At 31.1% G+C, this 21,068-nt stretch overlaps 1 protein-coding gene and 1 long non-coding RNA gene across 8 annotated transcripts in view; both read right to left on the reverse strand.

The window, feature by feature from the left end:
- Positions 1-220: 220 nt before the first annotated feature.
- The window catches only part of LOC115210255, a 757,977-nt gene continuing 737,129 nt past the window's right edge, over positions 221-21,068 (reverse strand). For 4 of the 7 annotated variants that reach the window (XM_036502024.1, XM_029778737.2, XM_036502021.1 and 1 more), the window contains 5 exons: positions 17,851-17,979; positions 17,230-17,314; positions 16,828-16,986; positions 15,589-15,669; positions 221-2,890 (listed from right to left, as the gene is read on the reverse strand). In XM_036502024.1, coding sequence (XP_036357917.1) covers positions 2,706-2,890; positions 15,589-15,669; positions 16,828-16,986; positions 17,230-17,314; positions 17,851-17,979 — 639 coding nt within the window. In that variant the 3' untranslated portion in view covers positions 221-2,705. Of the gene's footprint in view, positions 2,891-8,670; positions 8,697-13,273; positions 13,402-15,588; positions 15,670-16,827; positions 16,987-17,229; positions 17,315-17,850; positions 17,980-21,068 lie in introns of all 7 variants that reach the window. The other 3 variants (XM_036502022.1, XM_036502023.1, XR_004998729.1) reach the window with 3 other exon arrangements.
- On the reverse strand, positions 4,208-8,664 carry LOC118762975. The gene is made up of 2 exons (XR_004998730.1): positions 8,384-8,664; positions 4,208-6,955 (listed from the first exon to the last, which is right to left on the reverse strand). It is a non-coding gene; the product is annotated as an uncharacterized LOC118762975 (long non-coding RNA).

Below are 21,068 nucleotides of genomic sequence, written 5' to 3' on the forward strand. Positions count from 1 at the left end.
CCTACATTAGAAAGCAATATAGATTTAAGACTTCTCAAGACGAAAAGTTGGCAAACATATATTTATTAGATGTGTCCAAGGATTTCTCTCAACAGAATTTCCCTTTGTTGACACTTCTAATTATCACACCTAAATTGTTATGAAGTGACCTGCATGGCAATAATACATGCTACGAAAGCTTGCCTGGTAACAATCATTCAAATATGATTTAAAAAAAAAATTTTTTTACTGTAATGCTCAATCAGACATTTTCTTAGTCATTCAGAATTCCAAGGAACTATGGTAATATAACATTTAAAGAAAGTATGTTTTACAATACATGATGTTCTAAATCAAGTCACTTTAATTTCATTTAACCATTTGGGATTCAGATTCCTGTCAACTATAATATTACTGAAACAGTTTTGAATTAATCAATGCATTATCATGTAGCTTTGAGATTCTGCTGATGTGACTATTTTCAGAATGACATTGTAAGGTAGGTGTGAAAGGCCAGATCTACCTGGCTTGAACGAAAACAGGTAGAATATTGGGGCCAGATATAGCTTGTTTTAAATGCTAAAGGGCTAAGAAGTTGAAACTGGTTGTGCATACAGTTAATCAAGAAAGAACCCATTACTCTAATGTCTGCCATAAATATATCCTAGAATAATCTAAAAATTATTATCAATGGCATCATGTAGCTTATACACTAAAAGTTTAAAGCATTTTAATCTCAAAATGTCTAACTTCTAATTATTATTTTAATAATATAGTTTATAGGCTATTATGTTTTTATAATGCATTGGTAATCAACTTTTATTTAAACAATGCTTCAAACAATATTTTAAAATTGTAGTCTATGCTTTTGGTATTAAGAGTAACTATCACAGACACAACTAGATAAGGAAACGGAAGCTCAGAAATTAAATGAGAATTATATATAAATTAAAAAGAAAAGGAACCAATTCTCACTGTAGGAGAGTTATCTCCCTTAGCTTTCCGTTAGCTGGAAGCTCTAAATCCCTAGGCTCGCGAAAGGCGGCAATCGCTACCGTATGGGCACAAGGCGAGGAGCAAGCCAGTGAATAAATTATATAAGTAATAAGAATAATGATAATCTGTGCTGAGTTGTTAACTGGAAGAGATAGCCAAGGCACATGTCTCAGTTATGTTCATAAATATACCTGATGGGGCGGGGAATTGAGAAGTTTTTCATAAAACATCGAAAGAAAAATAAATTAAAAATTGATTTAAAGGAGGAGAGAAAATCCATTTGTTATCAATTAAACAGGTATTTTTACAGGTTCACACACAAAAATAACTTGTGTTGTTTACTTATTTTTGTGAACTCTTCATCAGCACCATAAGATCAGCAGTTGTGTTCTAATTCAGTCAAGAACCTTTCATGTTTGATATTTAAGGGCAATGAGAAGAAATAAAAATGAAAATAAATAATTGTTAAAATATAAAATGTGATTAAAGAAAAATAACAAATAATGACACCTGATTTTTGCTTACCACATAGAAAAATGTTTGTGTAGTATATAGAAAACATATTGCTATGAAAGGAGTAACATTCAGAATATTCATTTTTTTTTATATATATATATTCAAAAAAACAAAAAGCAATGAATCTGATCAGGCAGGTTTTTCTTTTCTAATTCGATTCCTCTCTCTCTCTGTCGCACATACATACCTATCCATTCACCTTCCTTGCATACATACCAAAAAAGGAAAGAAAAAAAATCTACCAAGTTAAAATCAGAATAGCTTCATTTCCTTGTTTTTCTTTGGCTGAATGTTTGAAGTATGCAATAAGAAAGATAATCCATTTTACTGAATGAACTAAAAATTAAGTACAGTTTCTTTTTAAAGTCTTATGTCGAACACACACAGTCTCTGCAATGTAAGTAGAGTACTTTTGTTGATGATAACAGTTGACACAAATATTGAAAATTAAATTATGAAACTGGTAATTTGATATTTGGGGAAAGGAGGAAAATGTTAAGATTTATAGTGGTCATTATTACTTTTAACAATTTATATAATAATAAAAAAAAATGGTCCCTAAATTTCCCCATACCCAGCTTGAATTTTTTTCTTAAATTTTGCAGAAATTTTTAGCATCAATATTTCAAATGGGAAATCAGATATTGCAACTTCTTTCGCTATATAATTTTGGAGAGGGAAGGGTGGGGGGCATGATTATAAAAAATTTTTTCACCCCTCAGAAACACATTTTCAAATTTCTAATTGTCCTCAGTTTCTAATGACAATGTAGCTGAATTGGTGTCAGGAGCTTTTGAAGAAGCTCTATAGAATTCATGTCACTCAAAGGCCAGAAATCAACAGCACATATTCCAAAATATTTTGAACTCTTCTAGATCTTTTAAATCTATCATAATTTTGTTCTAATCTGTTGTAATTTCTTCCAAGCAATGTTTTTTATTTTTAATATAATTTATGACTTGGCATGCAATATTATATAGAGAGAAGCACAGTCAGAACTCCAGTTCTGGTGGAAGATCACAACTCTGGTATGTTTACTTTTGCTTTTACATTCATTTTCTTTTTGTTTTTATTTTTGTCCAGTTTTTTTTTGTTGTTATTATTTCTTTGAAGTTTGTATTTTGGTGGGATTTTTTTTTTTTTTTTTTTTGTTCTTTAAATATCAGAGTTTTATTTACATGCAATATACACATTGCAAAAACTATTTTCTGGATTCAACGCTTTTTCTTGCCAGGAAAAGGAAACCAGCTCCGTTTTTTGTTTGCTGATGTGTGAGGTACTCTCTCAAACAAAGTAGGATTGGTCATGCCCCGAGGAAGTGTTGCATGAGCAGGAAGGTTTTTCCATAATTCTTGCTGGTGACGAAATGACATAGGCATATTCTTTTTCATTAATTTTTCTGAAAACAAATATATCATAGTTTAAAGGCAGAGAAAATTAATAAAATAAATATACAGTAAAATACATAACCAACTGATAATTGAATAGTAATGTACAGAAAGACACAAACAAAAGTCTGAAATATTTAATTAATAGATTAATAGTTGTATTTACATAAAAGCTTGCACACTTACTTTATGAAGCTTTCAGTGTAAATATGTAAAAGTTGCATAAATAGTAAATTTATTTCATAATACTACACAAGGGCAACTAATTAAGTAAATATACTGATTATTGCAAGGCAAAATACCAGTTAAAGGCTCTAGACTACAAATGATATAGTTCAAACCTTATCATAACATTTCTGTTTTTCTTCTGGACAAAGTATATAACTTCTGCTCTTTCAGTTTGCCTAGCTAATGAGTTTCACTCTTAAGGAAAAAAAAAAAAATCCAGCCATAAACATTTTCTGCAACAATGTAGAGAACATCAAAATTTCTAAAATCTATTCCATTGAGGGTCGTATTGAAAATGAATATAAAACATTATTTTTAAAAATTTAAACAAGAACAAGTGGTAGATATACAAAATTGTTTGGGAGAACATTCTGGTGGGATTATATGTAAGTGAGCATAACAATAACATACAAACATGACATAACATGACATGACAAATATACAATAGTAAATTCATAAACTTCAAAATGAATTTAATGGATTTTTTTTCTCCTTTGATTCAATGAATGATGATGTTGAAACAAAAATCAAAATGAAACAAATCTAGTAACATGAAATAAAACTCATGATGAAATTAAAAGAAACACATGATAAATGTTTATGATTATTCAAAATTAATTTGAGTGGAAAATACTTTAAAACTATATTATTGATGTTAATTATTGATTATTGAGATTACAATGTCCTGATAAGCAGTTTAATATTTTTAATATTAATAAACCTTAAAATTTCACTTGTGAAACAGAGAAAGACCTTTGACCTTTAAAATCTTTAAAGCAGAGAACATAGTTTTCACTAAGACACAAAACTGACCAATTAACAGACCTGTTTGAGACACCTCACTAATACAAAATGATTATTAATAAGGCAACACTAATGATAATTACTAAATAAACAGCAAACATTAGCTGAAGTATGGTTGTTTCTTACAAGCTTCTTTTTAACATGAGACTTTTCTTCTAAGAGGTAGAAGAAACAAGTGTGAAGTTTAAATTTTTATGAACTCTATTTAGCAGAAAACTAATTAGTATATGTTGAACTCATTTAAATTAAAGTTATTAACACTAGATTCATTTAATTAAAATATTTTTTCTTTAATAATTTTATGTGGTAGATAAATGGTGGATAATATAATAAGCTGGACCTAGATGACCAAGACAAAAATAATTTAACATTAAAATAAGGGATCACACAATACTTTCTTAGTAGAGTACAAAATTTTGACAAGGAAAAGGTTGACAGTGACTTCAAAGTTTTGGCTTATCAAGTGTCATCAGGCAGCCTGATGACAGCTGGAAAACTGAAACTTTGAAATCAGTCAACCTTTTACTTTGTAAAAATTCAAATATATAGAGTGGTTCAACAATCAATGAAATAAATAGTGGGAAATTATATAATTGACTGAAGCCTTGTTGGTGGTTCCCTTGAAAGCTGCAGTCCAATGACTCAACCTAAAAATCTATAATAAAGATTTCAATAATAATGTAAAAGATACTGGTTATCATGAAACATTATGTTTTCAATTCAGGGAATTTAACATTTGTATATTGTTGTAAGACAAAAAAGTATTTTCAAAGTTCTAAGTATTGACAGCTATCAATCTGTGTAATGACCGACCAACTTATATAACTGCAGTTTCAAGGCTAAGTTGCCCCTCTTTGATGCTCTTATCCACATATGGAGAAAAAAAATGGTGGTGCAATGCTAGTGTGACCTTTATACAACCAAGAACAAGATAAAACTGGAAGAAAATAATAATGTCAGTATCATTTTTACAACTTCACCAGCTCTTATTGTTATGTTCTATTTTATTAAATCATCAAAAATATTAATGAGGCTGCAGAAGATACTATGAATTGCTTAAGCTGTAATTATTGAATAGCAATCAATAAGCACTGAAGAACCAATACCCAGAAGTATAGAATACAGACTGAAAACATATTTAATGAAGTAAAAGATCTAAGAGTATAAGCTCAGAAGAGAAAAGCCAGCCACTGGAAGAAATATGTATATTTTAGGCAGGGGGCTTAAATCAAAATAGATTCTATTTTCTTAGATAAATTAAATTAGCATTAAAAAGAAAAACATGCATTAATGACTATTATCATTCATTAACTAGAGTTATTCTAATAACATGCAAAATTCATGTAGCTGTTGAAAGAAAGAAAGGAGAAATGTATATATGAAGCAATTAACTTCATTTGAGACTATACAGTAGTCAGTGTATATTATAGGATCAGTAAGACAGCTAGCTATTATTGTTAAAAATAATCCAACACAAATATCTACAAAATATTAAAGACAACAACCATTCCTCTAGGAACAGATGACATTATCACATATTTGTTGTAATAACATCAAAAGGTGATGTGATAAGACATCTAGGGTGAGATTATTACTGGTAGACTTTAAGACACACCTAAGACACTGATTATATTTAACTACATACAAATACAGCTTTCGTTGACAGTGAATACAATGTTGGTGAAAATAAACACAAATAAATGACATCAAACATCATTAAAATATATAGTCACATTTGCATTTTCAAAAGTACAAATGAGATGATAAACTTGTGACAACTATTAGATGGAATTACAACATTTAGTTACCTTTCTTATTGCACATAAACATTTAGTCATGAATATAGAAAAAAAAGTAAATAAAAAAATTATCAAAAATCTTAAAATGTACCTTCTGGCAAGCTAATGACGGAAGATAGACCAACAATTACATTAATAAACTCAAAAGTTTAACCCTTCCTCCCACTTGTCCCACCATATTTTTGTCAAGTGATGCAAATCTTTACAAAGAAAATGACGTGACAGTTGTATAGTTAAGCTTCTAAATTACTGTCCAAAAGACCATAGGTTCTAATTATATCAAAGTCAATTATTAGAACAGTAGTGTATTGGATATAGCCCAGCTATCTGAAAATAGTAGTCACCACTTCTTTGTTAAGCAGGCAGTATATTTAAAATGAAGTTACAGATAATTAACCAGTTCTATACTATAATATTTTGTCCTACCAATATCTTAGTAACAGTCATATTCAACCATTGCTGGCACTTGTAATTTTTACTGTTTCAAACTTATTCTTGCCACAACAGTAGACAATGATGTACCCTCCTGATTTAATTCAACTCGAGGTGAAAACCTATAAATGTAACTTGGAAGTTTGATTGGTTGAATATTTGGTAAACTCACAATGTTGTAAAAGATAAAAATTTATTCTTTATATCTCAGTATAGATTCCTATATAAAGAGATTATTTCAAATCTCAGTTATAAAAAGAAGATCTATGAGAGACCTCAGAACACCTCAACCAATGAGTTCTTGTTTACAACTGTTATTATTTACTTTACTGTGTATTTCATACAATAATTTAAAATAATACAGTATCTATAGCAGGAAAGAGTAACCTTCATTAGACAAAGCTCATCACCAAATGGACCACACACCTAAAACATTTCAAAGTATTTTCATTAAGGATGACACTGAGAAAGTCCTGCAGGCCATAGTTTGCCTGTGACTGATCTATATAGTATTACTAGACCACCTCAAAACAAAACAATCATCTACACTATTATTTTCAAGGTTATATAGGGAAAGAAATGATAAAGAAATATCTAATTTTTTTTTTTGCATTCTGAGTACAGACACTACACTGATTAACTTTGGCTTTTACCTCTTAGGGTTTGATTAAAAATAAAAAAATTAGTGGTAGCTGTGTATGAGATGGTCCTAATCTCATTTTACAATTTGTGGCCTTGTGTAAGTGAGGAACCATTATTATCATGTTGTTAAATACCGTAGTGGCCAGTTTCAACCAGTGACAGATTCTATTGCTCAATGTTAATTTGTAATTGTGATGTCTCTTTAGTTATGAACACTATAACTTCCTTTTTCCTCTAAAAAAAATCTGTTTTTTTAGTTGCCAATCTAGTTTAATAAAATAGTAACTTTAAAAAAAAAGTGTTATCTGAAAGAAAAGGAGTTATATTTCCAGTTGGAATATCACAACACTAGTAAAAACAAAAACCAAAAACGAAAAAAAAAAAACAACAAAGTAAAATAAAAACATATTTGTGCCATAGTGATAGATTGCTATCTTCTGGATCTAATTCTAAGTGGGACAAAATGCTAACCACTAAAACAGTGTTTATTACAGTGAATATGCTGTGTATAAAGCAAATCAGTGTAGAAAAAGTGAGTGATTGACAACAACAAAAAGGTTGTGGTGTTGTGTGTACGTATATGTCACTATCTGGGAAAGAACTGTGGTGGCATATTTATATGTGAAAGAGAAAGAAATACAGAATTAGATCCTCTATCAAATAATCTAATTAAAGTATTTCCAAGTTAATTTGATTTGTTTCTTTTAAAAGTGTGTGTATGTATATATATGTGTTTGCGTGTGTGTGAGAGAGAGAGGTTGGGAAGGAAGATGTAAAACTATCATAAATTAAAGGTAAGCTCCTGGCAAGTTAAGTCTGCAATCAAGTTTTCATTTCTTGTAACCATTTTATTTCCATTCTGATTGCTAATGCACTTGAGGAAGTTATGGACTTCATGTAGTTTCATTTTAGCTTTCTTACAAATCTTATGTCTACATAAGAAATCAATATTGTATGTATGTGTGTGTATGAGCTAGTGTGTGTGAGGATGCATAAATTCAGATATATCCATTGTCACATTTAAAATTTAATATATGCACAAGACATCTGTGAACAGCGCATACACAGATATAGAGAGAAATGTATTCAGAGCATACGTCTTTTTAAGAACCAAGTGTTAGATACTGTCTAGCTGTTACTACCAGCATGGTGTCTGTTTTCTCTAAATAGCGGCACTCTATACAGATGGTCTGCTATGGTTACATAGCATAGGGTATATTCTTGCACATCAGTTTGTAAAGAAACACAACATATTGGATCAATTTCAGAAAATAAAACTATCATTTTTTTAGTATAGCAGTAACAACAATAGTAGGAGTATCAATAGTAATAATAGACACTATAAGCATCAATTTGAGGCCAAAAGAAGGCAAATACACTGATTAGTGCTTATCAGGTCTATAATACCACTTAGCATTTAAAACCTTAATAGTTAACTCATTTATAGTACTAATAGTACAAAAAAATCTTTCAGAAAATTGATTAAAATATTTGTGCAGAATATTATTTCAAAACTAGTAAAACTAGCAGAGACTGTTTGAAGATAATGATTTGTTCACATTCTAAAGACTACTATTTAAATCTGAATGAGCTTGAAACAGCAAATATTTAGTCGATGATACTTGTGATTATTGTGTAGTAATCGGTGTAGAGTGGGAGGGATAAACTCCTGATTGAAACTTTCACTTCTGTTCTGGTCATGGGAAATCATTAAATACCATTACACTGTCAACTCGCCTCTAAATCTGAGACCTTATATCTATGTTAGGCATCAATATTTTGGATTATTACTAGCAGTAATATTTTCAGACTGTTGCAGTGCTTCATACATTGAATGTGACACTATGAGAGTGAGAAAGATGGGGGAGACATAGATTATGTGTTACCTCCTTGAGTTAACTACATTTGTTGCCTGTTGAGAGTAAAATGGAAAACATATTGGAAGCATATGTTTCATGGGAAAATCTAAAGTTTCTAACAAAACTCACACACTAGGTGGCCCATATGGTAGATAGGTTTGTGTGGATGTCTGTGACACTCAACATCTTTTATTCCTACAACTAAATTATCAAACATTTTTGAGAAACAATTAAAAATGTTGTTTCTAAAATAGCAATAAACTAATCAGGTATAATGATGGCATAGTGGAAACTTTCAAAATATTGAAATGACAGTTGGCAATAGAAAAGAATTGGATTGCCTTATTTATTATTTTTTTTTAATAACATTGAAAAGTTGAAAATATAACCAAGCAGCAAAAGCAAACTGGGGTGTTATGGGATTCAATTCTAGACTTCTTCACAACAACACTGTCTTTTGCATTTTAAAAGTAGCTAGAAATAAGCACACACCCCTTCTGCCACAAGGAATAGGCATAAATAAACCATTGACTGAAGAGACAAGTATTAAAGATTTCACTGGGAGATAAATGTATGTATGCTCGATGTGATACCAGAGCAAGTTTAATCTTTTCAATGACTATATTTGTAACAAGTTCATTTCACAAGTCACATGGTTCCAGGTTCAATTCTACTACACAGTACCAAGAGTCTTCTATTATAGCTTTCAATTAACCAATACTATGTTAGTGGAATTTAGTAGATGGAAACTGTGGAAACCCATTATGTAGAGGTGTATGGCTTAAATAGGTCATATTTTTACATCGTAGACATTCTAAACTACTTGCAAAACATAGAAGGCAAAATTGACCATGGCAGAATCTGAACTCAGAGTGTAAAGACAGACAAAATGCCACTAAGCATTTTGCCTGGCATGCTAATTCTGCTAGCTCTTCACTTTGTGGAATGCAAATATTGATAATAAGAACATAATTCAAAATGAACAATAATCCTATTGATTGTTGTTGTTGTTGGTCAATGTCTGTAATCTGCAACAGACAGATATGAGTATGCTATAGTAGCTAGATAAATCTGTTAAGTTATTATAGACAAGCAACAACTACAGACCCTTCATCAAAGTGCTCATAGAATATAGAAGGCTAATAACATCATTCATTATTGAAAACATTTGTGATATCAGATAGTCAAGAAGTAAAATAAAAAGTCATTTGACAAGTAATGTAAAGAGAATTATTTCCATTTGTTGCTTTCCTTTATATATATCTAAATGGAGTGGGAATGTGTGTGGTGGTTTTGGACTAACTGTTTTGGTCAAAGGAAAGTTCAACTTCATTTTTTATTGCTACAGCATTTAAAATAACTTTGTAATGTAAACAAAGAAAAACATTATCGAACATTTCTAGTGTTTGTTTATATATATATATATATAATATATATATATATATATACATATATATATATATATATACACACACACACACTGATCAGTCAAGTATGGAAATGATAACTGAACAGGTAAGAATGAACAATTTTATTATTAGAACAGTTAATGTGAGAACAAACCTAAGTACACTAGCAGTAAAGCTGAAGATAAAACTAGAACAATTGTCATCAGTGAAGAAATAAAATAGAAATGCTTATCTACAATATTAGACAAAAAGAAACAAGCCTAATTTACATGCTTTATATATATATATATATATATATATATATATTCAGACACAGAAATGGCTGTGTGGTTTAAGAAGCTGGCTTTACAAATATATAGTTCCAAGTTTATTCCCACTGGAGCAGATTGGGCAAGTGTCTTCTACTATAACCATAGGCAGATTAATACCTTATGAGTGGAACAGGGTAGGCAGAAACTGAGTGGAAACCCATCCTATATATGTGTACGTGTGCACATGCATGTATACACATTCATATGTGTGTGTCTGTATCTGTTTGACAAACACAACCAGCTAAAACAAGACTAATTTTGAGTCCAGAATGTTAATTTAGCCAATCAGCAAAAAATATAGAACAATAAAATAACACCGAAACAAGTGCTAGGGTTACTATAATTGACCAAAAATCCCAGAAAGCAGTGCCCTAGAGGACAATAACTGAAACCAGTAAAAAAATAAAATACATTCTCCACCTAAATTTAATGGTACTTCAAAGGTGATACCAATCAAGATAAATGTTACATTATTTTTCTTTGATAGAAATGAAATCTGTCAAGATGTATAAAGATACATGACTACATCTCATGGGTTGTATGCCATAGTGTCATGTTTAGCTCAAGTAAGCCAGTGATTACAAGCATTCAAGCCATGATGATATCATCCTTTTCTATATAACAAACTACACTGAACAACACAATATATCCCTTAGATGGTTTTATGGAGGATTTGGCAGCTATTTCTAGCAGTACATAAATGTTCCTTCATTGGCAGATGTCCTAATTTAAAATTCATTGCTTTCCTAAGCGTGAGAGGACAAGTACCAGGTCATTTGAAATGTTAACAAAATAATTTAACAAGTTCAGAGAAGTCTCTCATATACTCATATACTCCGGAGAGTGTTTAAGTATATGAATAGTATAACTTGGACCAAAATCAGAAATAAACAAACACACTTTTTAAAAAACTGATTGATTTCCAGCTTTTGATAAGTAATGTTTGTAAGAGAGCAAGATAATCTTTACTCTTTTGTGATGTCTTATATGTTTCCCCATAAAAATACTCATAAGTGCCTTAGATGTCTGATAAGTTCTTCCAGTCACTTTGTCATCCAACCCCTGGTCAGTCTTGAGTAGACCTATGATCACATTGGCTTTCCAGCTGTGATCATCCAATCTTTTATTCAGACATATTGCACCAAGAGCATGTTGTCTATTTAAATTTTTAATACTTCAGAGATTAATTATGTTAGCAGTAACTTTTTTTTTCATGTACATGGGTTTTTTTCCCTGAATAATTTATTAAAGAATTCTATTTTTCTCTGCTACACCATGTACAACTGTTAGGTGAAGTCTACATTTTGCTGAGCAAGCCCAGAATAAAAGTGGAAACTGTCAGGAGCTGTTTCCAGTACTTGCAAAGAAAAAGAAAAAAAATTAATGTCCCAAATTGTTTTTTTTTTTCATCAATTATTACTTCTAATTAGCTTCCTATGTTAAAAATGCTAACACTAATTTATGCAGTTACATGATCTCTCATGTACACAGAAATATATGAAGAATAATCATTTGAAAGGTAGGTGGAACTATCACAACTCAACCAAAATCAAACGTAAATAAGAAAACTAAACGTCAAATCAGGAAGCTAATTTTAGTATCTTGAGAGTTAATGTGTTCCTTCAAAAATACCTTACTTCCAGCTTTTATACATACATTATATATACATATATAATATAAACCACACTGGGCATAGCTTATCCAATTATATGATTGCAGTAAGAGATAAAAGATATAGCACTCACTGACATCAAATTGCCAATGAAGTGACAAAGATTGCGAATTAAAACAATACAAAATAGTAATATTTAAGTCTACATGGAACATGTAGATATATTTAGAGAGGAGTTAAAAAAAAAGCTCTGATTATAGAAATTAGAAACACAGCAACAGAAAACTTCAGTTAAATCCATTTATCAAACATTTTTCTAAGTCATTTCAACAGAAAATGTAGATTTAAGCAGAGGTTAGAGCTCTGTTTAGTAACTCAGAAGAAACACAAGAAAGAAAAAAAAAACAGCAACAGAAAACTTGAACTCGATCTATTTAACACATCATGTAATCATTTTAACATATTAGCATTGTTGTCAACAGAAAAGAAATTTTTCATGAAATTTAAATATCCCTCAGAAAAAAAAAAAATTGCTTTTTAATAAAATTTTGTAAGTGAATATAATATTCAGAATTTCAATTAGATATGATGTTAAGTCAAACACAGATGATATAAAAAAGGAAATATATTTCTAAAAAAATAAGCTATGATTAAACTAAATTTGGAAGCAAATACAAAATGGAAATTAAAAATTGAAAAGCAAAAATCCAAAGAAAGTCTTGTATTAAATTAAAGCAAGCAGTCTACTTCAATTACAACAACAATCTGACCTTAGCACCTTGGATATCTTAAATGTATATCTTAAAGCTACCTTGGATATCTTAAATGTGTATTATTTATTTATAAAGGCCAGGTATAGAAAACATTTCACACATGTATGTGTGTGCAGGCACGCACGCACACACACAATTATTACCAAATATTTCAGTAAAAATTTCAAAAGAAACTTTAATTACCTTTTAGAAAATTTAGTTTTTAAACTTAGTTATTTGGAATGTTACTGATAGTATTAGCCTTCCTGGTAATTTAATGTTTATAGATACAAATTAGGAATATATATATATATATATATATATATAGTTCCTTTCTACTAAAACAATTTTTGACACAACTGGAATTTATATAGCACCATATCACATATTTTGCCACCAACATACATTTCTAAATATTTAACAAATTGGGGATTAAGGTGAAGAAGAGATTTTAAAATGATCCAATGTTTTGGTTTATTTACAAACACTATAACTGAGCAAGTATTTTGTTATCAGGCAGCATGCCTTTCATAGCAGCAGGCTCACCAGAAATTTTACAATAGGTCTGCTCAAGATTGCGTCCATCTTCACACACTAGAATAATGATCAGCTCATATTGCATGCAAAAACCTACCATATAGAAGTTTTCCGGGACAACCATCCAGAGAATTTGCCTGAAATCACAGTACATAACATTTGCATAAAGACTTTTTTTTTGTCATATTCTATGAACATTTAGTAATGTTCTTATCAATCTTTTATTCAATTAACGTGCTTCCGTTCATTCACCAACTCCAACACCAAAAATTTAATACCCTGGACTTCTAAAAAGGGAAGTCTAGTTTGCAAACATCTTGAATTCTCAACCAATAAAGTGCATCAGAATGTGCGATATGCAAAACATATGCATAACTAGTAGGGTTAGATAGAACTCATATACACACACATATACATAGAAATCTAATTTGTTAATCAATCAGAAATGTAGAAGCCATTCAAAAGAAGGAAGAGAAGAAAAATTAAATAAAATCAAAATGAAGTATTCCAAAAGTATTAACACACATGTATTCATGAAAGCAAGTGTGTATGTATATGTATGAGCACACATAACAAAGCTCCCATTCAATCTGTAAATATTTGTAAACAACAGTTACAATAAAATTCCAAGGGGAATTCATAATAATTTTCACTTTTAAAACAGCTGATTGGAAGAATCATTAGGGAATTGCATAAAATGCTTTGTGATATTTGTTCTGGTTTTCTGTGCTCTGAAGCCAAATACCTCTGGCATAGAAAAAAGCAAAAAGTACCATCATAGTGCTGGTACATCATACTGTCCCTCAGCTGTCACATCTTGGATATAGGAAGGCTGAAAAAGTGTTTATGTCTTTTCATGACATGGACAGACACCTAAAGTAATGAGCAAAAGCATGGTATAAATATATATATATATATCACCAAGTCTTGTCCAACTGAGTGTTGGCTGTAATTTATACATCATCACCATTCAATGTTTACTTTTCCATGCTTGTATGGATCAAATGGAATTTGTTGAGCAAATTTTCTACAGCTGGTCGTCCTTCCAAGCAAAGTTAATATTTCCCCTTGGCCATACACATTTTCAGAAGTTTGGAAATGAACAAGTGTGCATGCGTGTGTAAAGTAATTCTTTACATATATATATATATGTATTAGTAATGGGTAAAGCATTAGACAAAATATTTTGTGGTATTTTGTTATACCCATGTGCATTAAGAGTTTAGCTTTACCATCCATCCTTAAGTTGATAAAAAAAATACTGAGATTGATATAATGAACTATATCTTAGAAGGAAGTGTCCCAGCATGGTCATAGTCAGTGACTGGTACACGTAAAAGAATATACATTCATACACATACACACGTTATATAATATGACAAATAAGAAAACATAACTTTAAATTAAGTGGTATAGAACTTTTAACTAAATGAAGTTTAGTGAATGTAGGGTACAGGAAGATTTTAATTTTGTTAAGATTTATTACTGAAATTAATTTTTTAAAGATTTATTATTAAGATTTATTACTGATGGAGGAGAAAGATAATTTTAGTGAATTCTAGATGCTGCTCTCATTTAATTAATATACAATAGTAATTTTTGTTTCATTTTACTAAGAATTTGATAGTATGGTTTATTACAATGTGCAAAGAGCATTGGGGGAGATTTATTTTCTTCAATAGTAAATTGTTATATCCACATGAAAATACTGTATTTATTTAAAGAATGTTTTACATAACTTCATCTAAGACCGAAAAATGATGACACATTTCAGCTAGCAGAATAGTTTTGTACATTTTATTTAAAATCTAGATAGATAAGAGCACACAGAAAAAAAAAATTCATTAAAACTATTAATGAAATATAAAATAATAAAAATTAAAATGGAAAAGAAAAGGGTGAAGAAAAACTTGCAACTGAAGAATAAAACAGAGTTTGAAACCAAAATCAATGGAATCAATTCAAAAGGAACAGAAAGAAAGAAACACTTGTGAAGTAGAAATAAGAAACAGTGTATCCGAATTTCAGTAAAAGAAAGAAAAAAAATGTTAAGGAGACAGTTATCCGTGCATTTTGGAGAAGAGGGTAAAACAATAACTTAACCAATATACATGAGTATCAGAGGAATGGTATTTTATATTTTCATTTTTTAATATAGAGAAAAACTACTATGCATTGATGCACAAAACTGTATTCTCGTGCTTGCTAACCAAAATGGTAAGAATGAAGAAAAAAAAAAAAACACATCTAAAACTAGCATCTAGAAAATTCTACAAAGATGCTTTATTTTTAAAAAAATGAATGGGATGAAGTTTTTATTTTACCTTTTGGCCGTTCTGGTTGTGTTTTTGTTCTGAAACTGTTTCGAGCACAAGATTTCCGCAAGCTTGGTGGAATGGTGAAACCTACATGAAAGAGGTTAAAATATACATAGCTACTAGGCCAACTGATTGAGAGTATGCTTGATATCCTAAATGGGATGAGAAAAGCTACACATATTCAACTGACTAAAGGTTATATACATACGTTAACATTTCGTCCCCCTTCCCCTCTCTCCACAGTGCTTTCTCCACAATAGCTGCCTATCTTGTTCATTGTTTTTGTTGTTATCTTCACTATGTTTTTGGCTTTTTTTTTTTAACCTGGGTACAAACTATTTCTTTGAAATTAATTACTGCATATTAACCTGGTTTATCCTTAGAGTCTTTTTGTTTGTTTCTTTGTACAATATGCACCTGGGTAAAGCTTAGTACTTCAATTGAACAACCTAGCAGTAAAGCAGTAATGCTATTAAGTCAAGAAGGAGCCTATGGCCATTCAGTTGTGAAATATCTCACAGATTTTGTGATGGTTATCATATCAAAACTGTTTTGTTCACCTGTTTCATCTAAGCTTTATAAAACTACTTATATCAACATGAGGCATAACTACTGCAGTTAAACTGTTACTTCACAACTGATCACAATCATGATTTCAAATATAACAACAGCTACATAATTGTGCTCTTGGATAGAACACATCATCTGTCTAGCTGACAATAGATTTCACCCTTATATCATAGTTGAGCAATAGGTGTTAGGATGAACATCCACCAATGAGAAACACTTGGTCCAGCACAAGCAACGAAAGAGAGAGAGCTTCTAATTGGCTGCTCAACCTGGAAGAAATAACAGTTAAATTTCCTTTAAATCAGATTTTACCATATTAAAAATGGAAGGACACAAAGGAGAAGGTCACGACAGGTATACTTTATCGTAGGTCTGCTTGATCCGAGCTGAGGGGCTAAACAACGACTTGCTTCAACAGACTGACTGGCACTTTTATATGGAAAATGTTTGTAAAACAAAGCTACAAATAACAAATTAAAAAAACTGTACTTCAAGTGTTCAAAGAATCCTTGAAAACATTGTTGTAGATATAGTGAAAACTATGAACTTCTCTCAAATCCAGCCTCTAGTAAGGGATCAGTCAGTATGAAATAATGGAACTGACTTGTATTCATATCAAAACAACTTGTTTAAAAAACAAAATGCTTCACAGAAATGTAAAAATATGTGTCTTACCATTTTCTTGATCACTTTTCACTTTCTTCCTTTCTTCTTCAAATGCTTTTAGCCATCGATCTTTCTCTACGGCATTTTTACTGAACACTAAGAAGGATTTGTTCCGCTTGTTGTCATGAAGCTTCCAACCATTTTTCACATATACATTAAACTGGGGGTCTGAAAATTATGGATAGACTAATGAGGATATCAACAAACATATGATGCTTATGAATAAGATAGGCACAGAGAAACAAAAATTTATCAGGTACAATGACTGGGCAGTTAAGGGACCCTTAAATGATTACATAAAAATATATGAATATGCAAGAAAAATATTACAAATTTAAAAGAAGTTACCTAAGCATAATAAATGAACAGAATAACCAAGCCACACACACACACTATTAAATGTTTGCTTACCTCTTCCATCTACAACTGGATAAATTTTACTGTGGTCTAAATATATTCTTCCTCGAAACGAGAAAGAATTTTTCTTTAAAAGATCCTAAAAAGACAAAATATATATTAATATCATATCTCTGATGTGACTACATTGGAGGCTAATACTGGAAACATTATATATATATGAGAGAGAGAGATAATATATTATTAGACATTAAATTTGTTATGAAGTTCAGGTATGGGATTGAGGAGAAAACTAATATTCCTTTTATAATAATGTATACATGGATCCTTCCTTACCAAGAAATATCTAAATGGAAGATGCTTTACAACTTCAATATTTTCACTCTTATATTGAGTTGAGCAAACTTTAGATATTTTTAAAGTTATGTTTGATTTTTATTTTAAAAAAAGTACATCACATCGTATTTTTACAAAAAAAAAAGATTTTATAAAAACGTGTTTGCCCACTGTTCATATTTTCAAAGAAATTTTACTTTGTCTTTTAGAAATATAAAAGGCTATAAGGTTATTAAAAAACAACAATAACTATTCAACCCAATATAAAATAAATAAATGGAGAAAATACATAAGAACTGGAAAAGGTTCAATAAATATACAAAATGAATAGTGTCTCACCTTACGACAATAGATAAGTTGATGATCAAATAAGAAAAAGTAGCGTTCCTGTGTCCAACCACTGGAATTAACTTTACTTAGTTCCCCAGAATAAATTAATTCAGAACTAGTTTCTAATAAATCAGGACCCTGAAATGATATAAATGTGACAAGATGTAAAATATTTCATAAATAAGAAGAGTAGCATTAACTAAATTACAGAAAATATAAAGTACATTGTTGTGAAAGTAAAAGAAAGGTGAGTACATCAGTGAATAAAGCAGGCAGTATTGCATCTTAGAAGCAAGAAGACGGACTTCTATCTAGGAGTAATTAACTGTTAGGAGGTGATAGGATGTAATAAATACAGTATAACACAATAACACATTTCCTGTCATAAGAATTGATTGAATAATGAAATACTTAGGAAATGTAGTGTTTATACTATCACTAAAAGACACAGATTTTATTTTGTTGATATGGGGAATCATTGAATCATAATTTTTTTTTTATATTTCTTTAGCTTAATTAACCTAAAGACCAGTATTTGGATTTTGAACAATAATGTTCTGCATTACAATCATGCCAGGATAAAATCAATTGTCTATGCACACAAGTGTTTGTGTATGTGTGTGCATGCATAAAGTCATATTAAACATGTCTAAGCACACTTGAACATATGAAGACCTTCTGCTGTGGAAATAGTCCTAGGAGAAAATTCTCCTCTCTGACAACATGTATGAAAACACACTGGGTTGCGATTGATGCATGTGTTCCTGCATTCTTTCATGTAACCAGCCGTGAACATCAAATCCTGTATTTCATAGCCTGATAAGAATAAAGTAGAATGGCATGTTGTATATTTGCAGATGTGCATGTCTGTTGAGATGGATTCTACTTGTAATTCAAAGGTACAGCCTTGTCACTGTTTAACTCTGGTCCAGCCTCAGAATTTACATTAAAGGTACAGCATTTTTCTGTTGAATGCTTGTCTCCAACTTCAATAATGAAGATTCAACATGAAGATAGGCATTCCATTCATTGAAATGCCAGCTAGCATGTAAATGGTTGAGCATTCCACAAAGACATGTATCTTTAATGCAATTTCTTAGGCAGAATCAGAGGGAAACAGTAAGTGTGCCTTTGAATTACAGCTACACTCCATACAGTAGTCTTCTATAAAGATTCTGTTTATCCAGTTTCATAAGTTATGGTCAACGTGAGGCTATAGAAAATGAAATATGCTCAAGATAACACACAATGAGGGATTGCAAGGCAAGCCCCTTAACCAGTCAGCCATAATATTTATAAAAGGAAAGGGGTAGCAACTTGGCAGAAAAGTAGTTGTAAAATGGATGAACGTATACATACATAAACACAAATCAGCATCATTTTTACACCCACATCCATTTCTAGTTGCATTCACCTTGACAAGATCCAATGGTACAGAAAGCCATGATTTGCTCCAGTATCTCAGTTTTGGCATGGTTACAACAGCTGGGCACCCTTCCTAATTCCAATCACTTTACAGAGTGCACTAGGTGCTTTTTTCATAGCATTAACACTAGTGAGGTAGCCATGTAATTCACAAGACTACAGAGTCCCCCACAACTCCCTTGCCCGAGATGGAGAATAGAAAACAGACTCTTATGTAAGGTATTGAGAGGTTAATATATGATAACCGGCACTCCATCTGTTACGATGACAAGGGTTCCAGTTGATCTGATCAACAAAATAACCTGCTCATGAAATTGATATACAAGTGGCTGAGCTCTCCACAAACATGTGTACCGTTAATGTAGTTCTCTGGGAGATTCCGTGTGACACAGAATGTGAAAGTTGGTCCTTTGAAATACAGGTCAAGTGGACTGAAGCGATGTAAAATGTCTTGCTCAAGGACACAACATGCCGCCAGGAATCAAATTCACAATCTTACAATCATGAGCCAAATACTCTAACCACTAAGCCATGCACCCTCATTAATATATGACAGGAGGAGAAGGGACAGGTTTGTTGCAAGAGACATAAATATGGTGGTGACGAGGTGCCAGAACACATCCTCAAACCTTTATAATTTGTGGGCTTATATCTCATTAAATACATATTATTTTCCATATAACCAATATTTTTGGCCATTCATCACAGTATGTAAAGAATGATGGGACTGTGTGTGCATGCATGCATGCATAATGGGTTACAGTAACTATTATTAGAAGAGAGAGAAGACAACGAGCTGGTAGATTTGTTACTGCATCTAGTAAAGTACTTAGTGGCATTTTGTCCAGCTTTATGTTCAGAGTTGATAAAGTACCAGGTGGCACTGGAGTTGATGTAATTGATTTACCCCTCCCCAGAAATTGAAGGCCTTGTGCCAAAATTTGAAACCATTATTAGATGAAAGAGAGAGAACTGTTCATTTATTCATTTAATATCACAACTAGTGACCATTATTGGCTACAGGTTAAGCTGATCAGTGGTTCACTTCACTTTTGATGATGAAAGTGACAAGGGAGTGTCTATAACTCATTGCCAAATACTTATGGCAAAGAGTTTTGTTCAAATTAGCACCAACATAAACATACAGAAGTAAAAGATATGAAAAAATTATTTTTATAGAAGTAGTATTAACAAGCAGAAACACTTTTAATCTTCATTTCTAAACAGGCTATTCTTGGGTGATTTCAGTAACATAGTTTTTCTGAGAAAAGATTGTTAGTTCCTAGAAAAAGAGACACTGTAAGTGGTCCTCCATGACCATTTTTACAGCATAGTATAGTTGATCTTGAAAGAGAAATGAAGAATTGACCAAGCACATGACTGGTGGCTTTATTTACAGACCTCTCTAAGTATGACTGACAAAGTTAACTTTGGTAAGCTTTGAATAAATCATTTTGTAGAGAGCCAGAACTAATACCCCAACACATTCTATCTGAAGTTTAAGCAGTGGTTCTCAACTGACATTGATAAGATGGGGGGGGGGGTCATATAACATTGGCGGGGGGCACACTAGCAATATAGTAAGTTGGAGATCCACAGTAATATTTTAAGGACCCATGAAAAACTTTGATTTAAATGTATGGATTCCAAGAAACACCTAGGTTTCTTTCTCTAACATTTTATATAATTCAACCTACACAAGTTAATGTCTGAATAACAAAATAGGAATTTTGAAAGAAATATCTATAAAATTAGTTTTTAAACATTGAATGGCTATAGGGATCCACTAGAATAAAATAGTA

The sequence above is a fragment of the Octopus sinensis genome, linkage group LG4, assembly GCF_006345805.1.
Source record: "Octopus sinensis linkage group LG4, ASM634580v1, whole genome shotgun sequence".
Lineage (NCBI taxonomy): Eukaryota > Metazoa > Mollusca > Cephalopoda > Octopoda > Octopodidae > Octopus > Octopus sinensis.